The 14,145-nt window shown below is 46.9% G+C and overlaps 1 protein-coding gene across 1 annotated transcript in view; it reads left to right on the forward strand.

Moving 5' to 3' along the window:
* Positions 1 to 803: 803 nt before the first annotated feature.
* Positions 804 to 14,145, forward strand: part of srrm4 (serine/arginine repetitive matrix 4) — a 61,758-nt gene continuing 48,416 nt past the window's right edge. Inside the window, exon 1 of the mRNA XM_035379134.1 lies at positions 804 to 1,939. Coding sequence (XP_035235025.1) covers positions 1,809 to 1,939 — 131 coding nt within the window. The 5' untranslated portion in view covers positions 804 to 1,808. The remainder of the gene's footprint in view (positions 1,940 to 14,145) is intronic.

A 14,145-nucleotide genomic window follows, 5' to 3' on the forward strand; every position in this document is an offset into this window, starting at 1 on the left:
TTGGAGTCTGCACCCGGCATACCTATTAATCATAGAAAAGAGATTGCGATTCTGAATATTAAAATTTCCCAGATTGGAACTTTGCCTGTGACTGCCGTAAATGATAGGTAGGTATATAGCAATACAAAACCACAAATTATATCAATACATTTCATTGCAGTCAAATCTGATTAAGTACATTTTGCTCGAAAATAGTACATTTGATCAAATATGCACTGTTAATTAAAACTCAACATTTTAACATGCATGAGAGCATACACTACAGCGTATTGTATTTTTAGAATATGCCACTTGCTATTGTAAGAACTGCGTACATACAGGCCATAAATATTCACTCATAATTGACTTTTTCCTTTGTGACTCATGCACAATTCCCAGTTTAAGTTTTCCAGTTGTATGATATTCCACCCGTTTGAATGTATTGGAAAGTTTTTGTCCTCCTCAAGGCCTTTGAGAGTTTAAGGATTTGGGTGGTGCTGTTTTGGGGTGGGGGGTGGGGTGGGGGCTGGGGGGGTTGGAGTTGTGCTGTTCGGCCGGGGGAAATTCCAGCCCGCCCCCCCGGGGGCTTTGTGTCAGACACACGCACCGCCTGCTCCACACGGCCCACAGGCCTTTTGTTATGCTGATGCATGGCAGCAGGCTGTGCCTTTTGTCAAAGACACAGAGGGAGAGGAGAGGCAAGAGGGAGATGGAGAGAGAGAGAGAGAGAGAGAGAGTTGGAGAGAGAGAGAGAGAGAGAGAGTTGGAGAGAGAGGGAGAGAGCTGGAGAGAGAGTTGAAAAGAGAGAGTATGAGAGAGAATGTGACAGAGAGAGTGAAAGAGAGAGAGATGAAGAAAGAGCTGAAGGGAGAAAGATGAAGAGAGTGAGAGATAGAGAGAGTGAGAGAGAAAGAGAGAGAGAGAGAGGGAGGGAAGGCATCACACTGCCTGTCAACCAGCCCTAGCCTGAGTGTCACACCACCTCGACGAGACAAGACAAGCCACCATCAGCCTTTGCTTATACTCACACACACATAAATACACACACACGCACACACACACACACAGAATGCGGGGAGGCACACACACGCACAGACACACACACGCTCTCGCGCTCCTACAGTCTCACGCCCTCTAACACCCTTCCCTCTGCGCGTCTGTTTGCCGGCAGAGGCAGAGGCAGAGCCTCACTTCCACCTGCCGACGACAGCCGGGCGGTGAGGCTGCGCTCCCGCTACCTCCGCCAACCGAACCAGCCCCTGCCCCTCGCTCGCCCAGCGCGCGTCTCCGGCGGCGGAGAGAGCGAGAGAGCGAGAGAGCGAGAAGCGGGAGGAGCCAGCCGGCAGCAGCAGCAGGAGGAGGAGGAGGAGGAGGAGAAAGAGGAGAAAGAGAGGGGGGGATGCCACACTCGTGAGTGGAACAAAGACAGCGGAGAGAGCACACCGCAACAAGCCCTCCTGCTCCACCGCTTTCCAGAGAGCAGCCGGCACATGGACTGAGAGAGAGAGAGAGAGAGAGAGAGAGAGAGCGAGAGAGAGAGGGGGACCGGAGCGGACCGGACTGAACTGGGGGCAGGAGAGCTCGGAGGGAGGCACGTCCCGTGGACAGCACAAGCGTTCGGCTGCCCTGGTTCCTGGGTTCAGTACTTGGACAGCTCCCCGGCTCCCCGGCGAGCCGTGCGTGTGTGTGTGCGCGTACGTGCGCGTGTGAGTTCGCGCACGCGTGCGAGCCGAACGAGCGGAATCTCGGGGGCTGCGGACCCTTCTCGTCTCGCCCCCCTCTTCACCCCCCCGCGACCCCCCTGTCCGGCGGGGGGCACCGGGAGCGCCATGGCCGGCCTGCAGGAAGGGGAGAAGCAGCTGTTCGAAAAGTTCTGGAGGGGGACGTTTAAAGCCGTGGCCACACCGAGACCGGGGAGCGTCATCGTCGCCAGCATCACGGCCAGGAGGAACGTGACCAAGTGAGTCCCCTTCTCCGTCCCCCCCCCCCCCCGTCCCCCCCCCAAATCCCCCCAACTTCTGTCCGCTGTCACACCTTTAATCCCTTTAAATTCACCATAGAGATTACACTCACGCATCTCTCAGGAGTGGAGCTTATCTCATCCTATATCCCTCCGTAGAGAGTTCTCCTACACCTGTTTCCTGTTGCTGCTGTTGTTGCTGCTGTTGTTGTTGCTGTTGTTGTTGCTACTTCAAAGCATTGATTCCATCGAAAGGACGTTCAGCGTCCTTTAAAGCAATGAACTTAAGTAACGCATCCAGATCCACACTTTGGTGCCACTGAGCTTTCTGCGGTAAAATACAATGCATGGAATATTAGTTCATACTCGCTGCTTTGCAAATATTACTTTTCTGCCTCATTAAAGGACAGACACGCTGTGTGTATCGTGTACGTGCGTACGCGAGTGCGCAGTGCAAATTTGAGCGTGTCTTTGAAAAGGGACGGCGAGATGACCCTTCCTTCCTTCCTCTTCCTCTTCCTCGCGTTGCCGGTTTTCGGTCGCACCCCTCGAGGCTCCTCCGTTGCCACGACGTTGTCTCTCGAGGCGCAGGGCTGTTGCGCGGTCCCTCTTTCTTTTTTTTTCTTTTCTTTTTTTCTTTTCTTTTTTCACTGCTGGAAAGGTTACTGCCTGTATTATCGCCTCTCAGCACTGGGGGAGCATAAAAAATGATTTGTGATCCGCTCCCCCGCCGCCGTGTGTTTATCGGCCTCCCCCCCCAACACCCCCCACCCCCCCCCCCCCTTCCCGTCCCAAACCCCCCCGCCCCCCACGCCCCCTCGCGCCCCCTCGCCATAGTCCTCGCAATCGGAGAACAGAACCTGGCGCTGACAACTTTATCTCTTATCACATCCCGCTGCTGATGCAGTTGTTTGTCAAGCTCTGGAGCGTGACTGCTCATGAAACGTAGTTTCGCGGCTCGAAGGGGCCAAGCGGTGGGGAGATTGGCGTTACTGTATCCGCGGCGGGAAGTCAGCACCCCTCCCACCAGCGTCAGAACTCTCCTCTCCTGTCTCATGCTGCCGGTTCCGACTCCCTACTCAGTACATATTTTAAACAGAATACAATTTAAACAAAAATTGAAAAATTTAGATTTTGTCACGGTTGGGGGAGGAGGTCAGGGTTAGGCATGAACGTGATTCCTTTTCGTCTCGCAGCGGGAAATATTTTGGCGGCGTCCGAGTGACATTTAGAGACTGTTGATCCAGCTGTGTAATCTAAGGGCCGGGGGGTAAGCCCGGATTGTGCACTTTTATTCTGCAAGGAAGCACTGCCAGGCTCTTCAGACGAACTGGGGTGGCTGTTAAATTGCCACGATTGTGCAAAGTAAAAAGGAAATATTAAGCCTTGGAATGATTGCTTCACCCCTACACTATTTACCAAATTGAAGGGGCTGGCCAAAAGGATAGATAGCTACGACTGCCAGCAATTTTCCATAAATTGTGTAACAGCTTATATGAAATATACGTCCAGGCTGTCTCTCTCTCCTGTTACACTTGGTTCAAAGTGCACAGTGATGTGGCTTCCCTGCTTGGGGGGTATGGAGGTGACATTGATGTTGATGCAAGCAACGCAGGGCAGAGACAGAAACGCGTTTACAACAACGAGGGAACACCGCTCAACTCAAAAGCGCGGCGGCAGTTCAATCCAACATCTCCTCCTTTCCGTTTATGCTCATCAGAGTGGAACGAAAGAAGGGTCTCTGCAAATGTGATGGCAAATTTCAGGAGGAGAGAAAGCAGAGAGAGAGAGAGAGAGAGAAACAGAAAAACATTGCTCTCCTTTTGAAGTGAAGCATCTCCCATCTGTTGATGATGTCAGCGCTCAGACAATAACTCGAGACCACTCGGTCCCTCTGGATGCTGATAGCCTTGGGCCATCTCCTACTCCACTGGAGCAACATCATTATTTGCAGCGGATAAACGCGGGATGACGGACCATTTCAGCGAGAGCCGAGTGGGGAGGATGTGAGAGTCGGGAGAGGAAAGATGTGTAATCGCTGTCCTCTCAGCTCCCTCTTATTCTGCCTCATATTTTTTCCTTTCTCTTCTCTTCTTTCTTCTCCCCCCCCCCACCCCCACCCCCCCCCCCCCCTTCCCACCCAAATGTCACTGGAGCTGCCCACAGTGGGGTAATTAGAGACAGGGTTGGGGGGTGGGGGGGGTGGGGCTGTGGCAGGGCCCCTCCCTAAGCAGAGAGCGATGGGGAAGGTTCACTCTACAGCTGGAGGGCCTTGGCTGCGGCCGTTGTACCCCACAAGCTGTTTCATTCTCTGGGGTCTTTCAGTGACAATGGAGGCCTCTTTCCAAGGAGGGGGGGGGGGGGGGGCGGTGGGGGGTGAAACGGGGGAGGGGGGGATACTTGACCAGCAATGAGGCAGATGGTAGGCAGGGAAAGGAAGGGAGGAAGGGTGTGTGTGTGTGAGTGAATGCACGAGTGTGAGTGTGCGTGTGAGTGTGCATGTGTGTTAGTGTGTGTGTGAGTGTGCGCATGAGTGTGAGTATGTGTGCGAGTGTTTGTGTGTGCATCTGTATTTACGTGTGTGTGTGTGCGTGACTGTGTGTGCATGTGTATGTGTGTACGACTGTGAGTGCGTGAGTACGTGACTGTGTGTGCATGTGTGTGTGTGTGTGTGCGACTGTGAGTGCGTGAGTGTGCATGAGTGTGAGTGTGAGTGCGTGTGTGCGCGTGAGTGTGAGTGCATGTGAGTGTGCAGCAGGGGTGGCAGAGGGGGCCTGCCTCTTTCCCCAGCAGATGCTTGCTTAACGAGGAGGAGGGTGTAAAGGATTAGCAGCGGCACTCGTGAGGGATGGGGATTACACGTCCATACAGACGGACGCGGTGCCGCGCCGCGACGCGCCGCGACGCTGCTACTCCCAGCTGAGCAACCACACCTTTCCTCTCCCCATCTCCATGGCTCCCTCCTCGGTCAACAGTTGTGAAAGGATGGAGGACGAAGTGCTGCCCGGCCGATGGCCGAACGACAGCGAAGTCCGCTTGCCTTAATTATAACAGAGATGTGAAAGAAAAGGCAAACACACCTGACAAGCGCTAACAAGATCAGGACATAAATAGTTTCAGGGAGCCTTTACATTGTGTTGTAGTTAAGTAGTATTCAGTTAAATGATAGCAGACCTTTTCTTGACACGCCAGTGTCCAATATCTCTTGCAAGCTTTACATACGTATTCCCACTATCTTTTAAAAAAAAAAAAATCTAAACACCCACTTACCTTTTCAAAAACTTCCGTGAGTGGATATGATTACTTTTTGAGTGCCCCCTCAGTCAGGACTGCCGGTACCACGTTTCACGCTTTGAGGAGTTGAAATTCCGGAAGCGTTCTCACTTAATGACACGATGCGCTAGCCGGTGCTGGCTAACACTCTCGTGCTAACACTCCTGGTGCCCAGAGTAGCTGATGCCATGACGATTAGCGCTTGACTGTTAGCGCTGTTGTCCAGTGACCAACACGTCGGCGATGAAGGGACCAATCCCATGGCTTCGGGGGGTGGGGTGGGGGGGGGGGTCTCAGATGCTATTAGAGTTTCGGTCGTTTCCACGCCAGGCGTGCTCTTTCGCTCGAGCGGCTGATCGAACGTGACCTCGGCGATCTTTGGAGAGAAGTAAGAGCGGCGACGGCGCGAGTTTACCGTCCATGCTAACCGGCTCAGAGAGGCTCCGGTCCGCACGCACTGTTCCGGGGTTCTTAGGGTCATTCAGTGAGTGCACTCGATCGCGCCCTCGCTGAGGTGGGGGACATCGCGTCTTTCGCAATGAAATAAATACAGTCCAGCCCTCATTTTTTTTTTTGTTGTTGTCACTTTAGAGGTGACATGTCACTCATAATTACATTATAATGGTGTCTTTCAGTTGGGGCACGTCTCTCCCTCTCTCTTCCCCTGGTCTTCCTGTCTCTCTACACTGTTCTGCCCAAAAAAGCTGTAAAGTACAAACAAAAAAAAAATCCTAAATTAAAAGTTAGTTAAATCGAAACTCCAGAAAGATGGTCTAGTCGTACCTTCAAGGATAAGTGAGTTACTCCCAGGTTTTCTGCGATGGCTACATCAGGAACTCCATTTTTGAGTTATTCCTTAAATAATGCAAGTCCTGGGCCCAGGGGGCTAATGCACTGAGGGGAATGTGCAGGGCAGAGGGACGTCCCGGCGTATCACCGATGAACGGTCCGTTGATTCAGATTATCGAGGACAGGACTGTTCACAGAGGGGAAGTAACCAGACAAAATGAGACTCTCCAGCCCTGAACATCGCCCTAGAGACAGAAAGTATTTCATTATTTCTGAGAGCTGATGTAGGATAATGTCCCCTTGTGTACTTTCATTTTATTTTTTCTTTCTTTCTTTCTTTCTTCCATACCTTCACCATTCTCTCCCTGCCCCCTCCATCCCACAAACCTGAACAGGCCCGAAAGCTTGACCAGGGCTTCGGAAAGCCTTTGAACGGCCCAAGGAGGTCTGTTCAATTTAACCACAAAAGGGGGAAAAAATCTGCAATAACGTGACCCCGGAAAAGTAATTTAATTTGTTTTGTTTTAATTTAAACAAACTTTGCAGTTTGGAGAGAAAAAAATATATAAATGGCCCGATTTATATGCAAAGCATAAAGTATCAAAATGAAACATAAACTATCAGCTGATTTTTCCACAGATACCCGCGATGGGTTATTTCCCTGGAAGCAAAATTACTCATCATAGTTTAATTATTTTCACTTTGTTTAATATACTTAGCAGTTATAACATTACATAATCATTAATGCACCGCGCTTTAGACTTGTTGTGTGTTCCTCCATGAAAATATTGAAATTGATTAATTCATCATTTGAAAATGAGCTTCGCTTCACATTTTGTTTTGTAATCCTCTAAACTACATTAAATGAGTCTTGTAGTATGCCTGTTGGCCAATTGCTGTTTTGTCTTTTTTCCTTCCTGAAATGATGATCTTTTAGCAAATAGTCAAGATAGTTTCAATTGCCGTTCTATATCCCAGCTGATGAAAGTTCTTCGGGAGAACAAGTCAAAGTTGCTGCAGCTGGTGCTTATGCAAACGTCAGCTCAAGATATGATTGAGCGAATTAAAAAACTAAGATCAGAAGCACAAAATCCTGAAACAGAACGGCCCCTGTTCTGCACCCCTACCTTAAAGGATGATTCAAAACTGTGTCATGTGTAACTTCTCCAAGTCCACTTTTTTCTAGAAAGTTCTGCTCTCAACTGAATACTCATCGTATGTCTGGTGATGGTGCCTGTGGTACAAATGAGGTTTCTCTGGGGAAACAATTCCCAGTAGAAATGTCTTTGTTAATTTAAAAACAATCTTCTTCAAAAGCATTTGTGTATTTCTGGCAAAGCACTTTCTTTAGGGTTGTGTACAAATGCAAAGTTTTACTGAAAAAAAGTATTATTTTTATAAATGTGGATATTTAATAGGAATAACCCAAACGTACACGTTCGTTTCCTCTTTGTCTCTTGAGCAGTCCCTTATTTTGTCCTTAAATTTGAATCAGACTTGAGTTTTCCTTTTTCCATTTCATTTTAAGTATTTTGACAGTTGCTGAAGTTTACATTAGTTGTGTACAAAAGAAAAACAAATGGAACACTTGCTTGAATTCATTGCTCATTTCAGTTAGATTCAAGATAAGACTCAAATTTGAAGGCACAAAAAAAAATCCTTTGCAGTGCTGTTAAAAAAAAGAGAGAAATCCAAGGCTTATTCTTCAAGAAAAAAGCAATAGGCTTTACATTATGCAAGCATAATTTCACTGCTTGAATACATAATAAATGCAATTCGTACATTTCTGAACCAAATCCATATCATTTTGGTATAAAACTGAATTAACTTACAAAAGCAATATGAGTTTTATAAAATATTAACATGCGAATTAGATTTGGCTAAAAGCTACAGACGAGCATTATCTGCGATCTCGGAGCTTGACATTTATTGAGCTGATTTAATTCAGAAGTTTTGCCGTAAGATACCTGGGATTGCGGTAATATTCAGCCTCGGTGTTTAATGTTAGAGATTGTTAAGGCTCACAGGCATACGTGCACTGCTATCCGTGTCATATTAAAAATATGGGTGCGGGGGTACAGCACATAATTTAACAGCGCATTTCCATAGATTGAGCTGGCACAGCACCTCATTTTGAATTCCAGTTGTTTAAAGAATGACAGTGGATCATGTCAACATCTCCCAGATTCCTTTTTTAAAATTTATGTTGACGTGCTGCCCACTAGTTTTCAGAGAGGCGCCCTCTTCTAGACTCTTCATAATCTGAGACTGTCTTCCTCTGACTTACCCTTGATGACAAAATACACTGCAGAGTTGCCAAGACTCAGATCAAAATCCTCCCTCCTTCCCTCCCTCTCTCTTTTTCTCTCTGTCTTCTCTCTCCTCTCTCCCTCCCTCCCCACCCCTCTTGGGATGCTTCAGTTCAAAATGACAAAACAACACACACTCTCTCCTGCACTCTCACTCGCTCTCTCTCTCTCTCTCTCTCTCTCTCTCTCTCTCTCTCTCTTCCTCCCTGTGACCCTAGTGGAAATGTCAGGACTGAGTAGCAGCAGTTATATTATTTCAGGGCTCTGGTTCTGGAGATTTAATTGGAATCTGTTTCTGTTTGAAAAGTCTCTCTTCCTTCCCCGTTCAACACAACAGCAAATTAAATAAGAAAAATAACAAAAGGTGCGAGTCCATCTTGTTTTTTTTTTTCTCAATTCAACTTTCCACAGTGTGGCATTAAGACATGGCATAAATGAGACTGTTTTTCCTAATGAGAAACACACTTTTGAACCAGGCGTTCTGCACAGCCAACAGTCATGCAATCTGCTACTGTTTTCTGGATATTCAAATTGAAATGGATGGTGGAGCTCCGAGCCTCTTAGGCAGTTCAGCTGTTTCTATACTTTGCGAGAAAAAAAAAACAAAACAAAAAAAAAACAACCTTTGAACGTTTTTGACTCCCAATCTTTGCTGAAGCGCCAGAACAGCTGAGCTGAGTTAAGCGGGTTTCTTACTTCAGTTCATTCATTATTTCACCAGTATAATGGATTTCCCCTCCATTTGCCTAATTATTGAAGCACAGCTGTAGGCAGCAAACCATTTGCTAATTTAATTGGAAAACACATGCTTTTTATAAATAGCATGAAGACGAGCTCATGATTTGGGGAGAGTCCTGGGAAAATATTATCCACACATAAAATAATAAATAAATAAATATTCATCATTCGGACATTTTAATTGATTTAGTTAAGCATTATAGAGGGCCACCTTCTAAGCCTTTAGATTCACATTGACTGCTTTTTGCCTGATTTAATTCAATGTCTGGTTTTCTTAAATTTTTAAAAATCTTTCCTTGTTTTACCTAGTTTATATTGTTTTCTCTTCTAAGTTAATCTTCATCGCCGATAGTGGTTGAAGGTTTTGTTCCATAATGTCTTTTCTTTTTCTAATAATGCTTCCCAGTTGAACTGCTCAATCACATTTTTAAGTGTCCCATCATTACAAAGCCCTCTGTCAAGTGAGGAGGGTGGGGAATATGCGCTGTGGTTTATGCTCCAGTCCAGAGCAACTAAGCAACACAGCTTAAATTCTTTACATACAATTAATTTATAACAAAGCAATTCAGGATTAGCCACCTTGCTCAAGGGAACAACAGCAGTGTCTCACCTAAGAATTAAACTTACAACCTTAGAGTTACCGGCTCAGTTCCTTCGCCATTATGCTGTACTGACACCTCATCTGAGGTGTGAAGGCCCAGGCAGCCGTTTGGTCACTCCTGCAGTGCGCTAGCAGAGCTGCACAGCTACTGCATCAGCGGGCTAGCGCAGACAGAGTGCAGATACCTGACCGAACCAGAGGTGTCGCTGTTGCGCCACAAAGTGGGGAATATCCCACCAATCAAAACCCTCCCTCCCCTGCCCTGGTGGCAATGTGACCAATTATACCTCCTTGTCACTGTCAAAGCCAGCTACGTATTGTAGCAGTTAAAATAAGCATATGTTAAATAAGGAATGCAATTTTTTAAAGTAATAATAGCCACTCTGTATTTCTATATACTGCATAAATTTCGTTTTGGTTTCTTCCAGGATTCATTTCATTTCAACTTTTTGTTTTTATATCCTATATTTTTCAGCCGGTATTATGATTGATAATGTTGAGGCTATGTAAATGCAGTCTTCATTCACTCAATGAGAACATTTTAGAGTGCTACAACTCACACCGTTAGTGTTGAGAAAAAAGCAAACTGTAACCAGCTAAAAGCTCCGGGTGTTTTAGTGGACTGAAGCAATAAAACAACGAGGCAGTAATTCAGGCGCTAGGCCATTTTCTTACGTTCAGTTCAAATTAGCTTGAGCTTGAATCAGAATCGGAGGAGACAGGATAAGCAAATCACCCTGGAATTTTAATACAGTGGCCTTGAGATCAATACGCTTAACGTCAACATTACAGACTGCAGGAGCTTCTCAAAGACTAATGAGCAACATCCAGCCAACAGACAATTAGAGTGAAGTCTAGCAGTCAACATGGAGGGAGCCCAATTTCACAAATGCACTCAACTCCGCCTGTGTGGCAAACACATAATTAAAATGCAATAATAATAATAATAATAATAATAATAATAATAATAATACAGTACAGATAGATCGTGGTTTTGCAGAAAATTGGACATTTAATACCTTGTTTCTTTTCATTTTTTACAATTTGCCCATGATATTAAGAAATAACAAAAGGGTGGAAATGGGGGAGAGAGAACTGTAAGGCCTTACGTTGGTGGTAATTAATCTTTTGGACAGTGCAGAGATAACTTCCGTTCCTGTCCGTCCCCCCTCCTCTCTCCCCCAGCCGATCTACCTCCAGCGGTCCGGAGTAACGTGGAAAGCGTGGAGCCGGAAGGAAATGCCCGCCCGTCAAATCGTGGAATGCTAAAGAGCATTCAGATTACTGCCCCTCGAATATCGGGGGATATGACATATACATAAACATGGCTATTGACCTTCGCAAAAAAAAAGTCAATTTACACTCTAACCTTCAGTCCTATTTCGTATTCATAGCAGTTAGTGTATGGCTGTGGAGGGAGGATGTATGAAACGAGTGAAGGGGAGGGGGGGGGGGGGTTTAATTACTCTATATTTTTGAAGGAGCAATTTCGCGGTAACCCTACAGCCACTGGAAGTCTCTGTGGGGGCTTTTTCTGATCACTAGCCGGGGAGTCTTTTGGCAGATGGAGTGACCTAGGCCATTAAAGAGAACTGGGGGAGGGAGGGAGGGAGGGAGGGAGGGAGGGGAGAGACGGAGAGTGGAAAAGAGAGAGAGTTAAGGTGTGGGGGAAAAGCGAGAGTGAGAGAGAGGGTGGAGAGAAAGAAAGGGCGTAAAGAAGAGAGATGGAAAATAAAGAAAAGGTCAGGGTGGGTGGAGAGGGGGGTGAAGAGTGAAATAGAGGATGGGGAACAAGAGAGGTAGAGAGGGAGGGAGAGGGAGAGGGAAGGAGAGAGAGAGAGGGAGGGAGAGAGAGGTAGAGAGAGAGGGAGGGAGAGAGGTAGAGAGAGGGAGAGAGAGGGAGGGAGGGAGAGAGAGAGGGAGGTAGAGAGAGAGAGAGAGAGAGGGGTGGAGACAGAGGTAGAGAGAGAGCAAGAGAGAGAGGGAGGGAGAGAGAGAGAGAGGGAGGGAGAGAGAGAGGGAGAGAGGGAGAGAGAGAGAGAGGTGGAGACAGAGGTAGAGAGAGAGAGAGAGGGGGAAGGAGGGAGAGAGAGAGAGGGAGAGAGGGAGAGAGAGAGGGAGAGAGGGAGGGGGAGAGAGAGAGAGAGAGAGGGAGGGAGAGAGAGGGGGGGAGGGAGAGAGAGAGAGAGAGAGAGAGAGAGAGAAAGGGAGGGAGAGAGAGAGAGCACGCTCTCTGCTCGTCACAGCGGTTGACAATGTGCTAAATCACCCGACGGAGCGTGGGGCTCGCTTGCTGACCCACTTACCAGAAGTAAAAACCTGTTACTACTGCTGCGGGGCTTACCGAGCTCAAGCCACCAAGCCTCGCTGCTGTTAGGGAGGGCCGTTTCCACGGCTGCTGGTGGACCAATCAGAAAACACCCGATCCAGTCCGGCCCCCCAGAAGCAGAACGGGCCCAAAGAGTAAATCGACACCCTTCATTTGAACGGTTTTGTTGACGCGTGAATCTCGGCCTTCCTCGTCTGACACCTGCTGCGCATCCCAGGTGCAATACTACACTGCAAAAACCGAAAACATAAGTATATCTCTACAAGCTTTTTTGTCTTATATTTAGACTTAAAATCTCATTGCTATCACTCTTTTTTTTGCTAAATAAGACAAAAAATATTGTCAGTGAGGGGAGAAGATTTGACCCATTTCAAGACCAATTGGGTGAAAAAATTTCACTTGTCAAGAAAAAAGTAACTTAAAACAGGTCATTTTATTTGAGAGAAAAAAAAAAGATTTTAAGTCTCCTTTTGAGACTAAAACACTAAAACCACGAAAACACAAAAAAAACTAAAGACAGACTTTTTGCAGTGTATTCAGGTACAGTAGATGAGAGAAATAATCATCTGAACTCACTGCTGTATGCCTTGAAGGGAAACAGAAAATGGGCCAAAAGGCCTGGATCTTGTCCAGGAGGACGCACGCTCATTATGGAAGCGTCCCGGGGGGCTTTGGGCTACATTAAATAGGGAAGTGCGGGCGAGTCACGCTACGATATCAGATATAAACGCGCTGCGATGTAGCGCGATCACTCACAACGCTCGTACAGAGCAATAACCACGAGCCGAAGATCGCTCGGAGACCCGTGAGTTATTAAATATGCATCTCCAGTGATATGGCATATTGGAAAAATCTGAAAATTGCACATAATGGGCTTTGCAATATCTCACCAGAGACAAGAACCAGCCTGTGGGAATGCTAGTTAGAGTCCCTTTTATTCTGAGAGAAGAGCGATGCAGTGTAATGGTGTTAAGTACGTTCTTCCCCTGGTGTTTAAAGATTTTATTTAATTTTTTTTTTTTTTTTGTCTGTGGTTGTGGTTATAGTCCGCAGATTAAAATTAAAAACACGAGCTCGGTTCTTATCGGATCCCTCTGGGCGCATGCATGGTGTTTGCTACGCGACTGGACCCCTGGAGCCACCCAATTCCATTATTCGAATGAAAACTTATCAAAGTCAGGCCCTCATCACTTAAATTAAATCATTTCAGGGTTGGCTGACTTCCTCATCCCCGCCACCGATTCCTTATTTCATTTTTTATTTTATTTTATTTATTTATTTAAATTTATTTTTTTATAACTTCCCCTTGTTCTCCGTTCCTCGTTTCTGGAATGAATGAGCTGCCATTCACGTGAAATTACCTTCATTTTCCCGAAACGCCGATCGCCGCGTTTTTTTGACGGAAGGCTTCGCCGGGGCGGGTGTCACGCGATAGGGCGACGGGGCGAGCGGCGGCGCTAACTGGCACGTTGTCACGGCGGTTTGACGTTCTCGCCTCGAGATCGCCCCGCCAAACGGGCCGCCTGAAATGAAACCCCTGAAACGCTCGGGATGAGGCGTGCCACTCAAAGACACCCCTGAATTTTTTTGATTGTCTCCCTCGGCCTTAACGGCTGTAGGCTATTTTCGCTCGCCGTAAAAGTTACCGGAAAGGCTTGAAATCTGGATTTTATTTTTCGCACGTGTTTTAACGCGCCATTCCTGTTGTGTGTTTTTATTTTTTCGTTTGTTTGTTTGTTTTTTTTTTCCTGACAGAGATTTCGGGTGAAGGAGAGTTCACGTTGTGTTGCATCGCGGTCCCCCGCTCTGGCGCCTGCTCACACGCAGGCTCTGTTTGAATACCGAGCGAGATTTTCCAAACAGAGGCCCCTGTCACCGTCGCTGTTCTTACGGAGACGTCAACGCCTTCTGCATCAGCTCCTGAAAAAAAACGAGAGCGTATAAATTTATTTATTTATTCATTTATTTTTATTTTTTTCCACGGATAGCAGTAATGATCAAAAGCGACTCAAATTTGAAACGAGAACAAGGCCGATGGACAAGTCGGATAACGCCAGGGAAGTTATTACGGGGGAGGGGGATTTTGCGCTATTTACAACGACGAAAAAGAGAGCAACGGATTCCGCGGCGACGTGTTTTAAATCCCGATGACCTTCTCCCGTGACTG

Source organism: Anguilla anguilla, chromosome 10 (assembly GCF_013347855.1).
Source record: "Anguilla anguilla isolate fAngAng1 chromosome 10, fAngAng1.pri, whole genome shotgun sequence".
NCBI classification, from domain to species: Eukaryota; Metazoa; Chordata; class Actinopteri; order Anguilliformes; family Anguillidae; genus Anguilla; species Anguilla anguilla.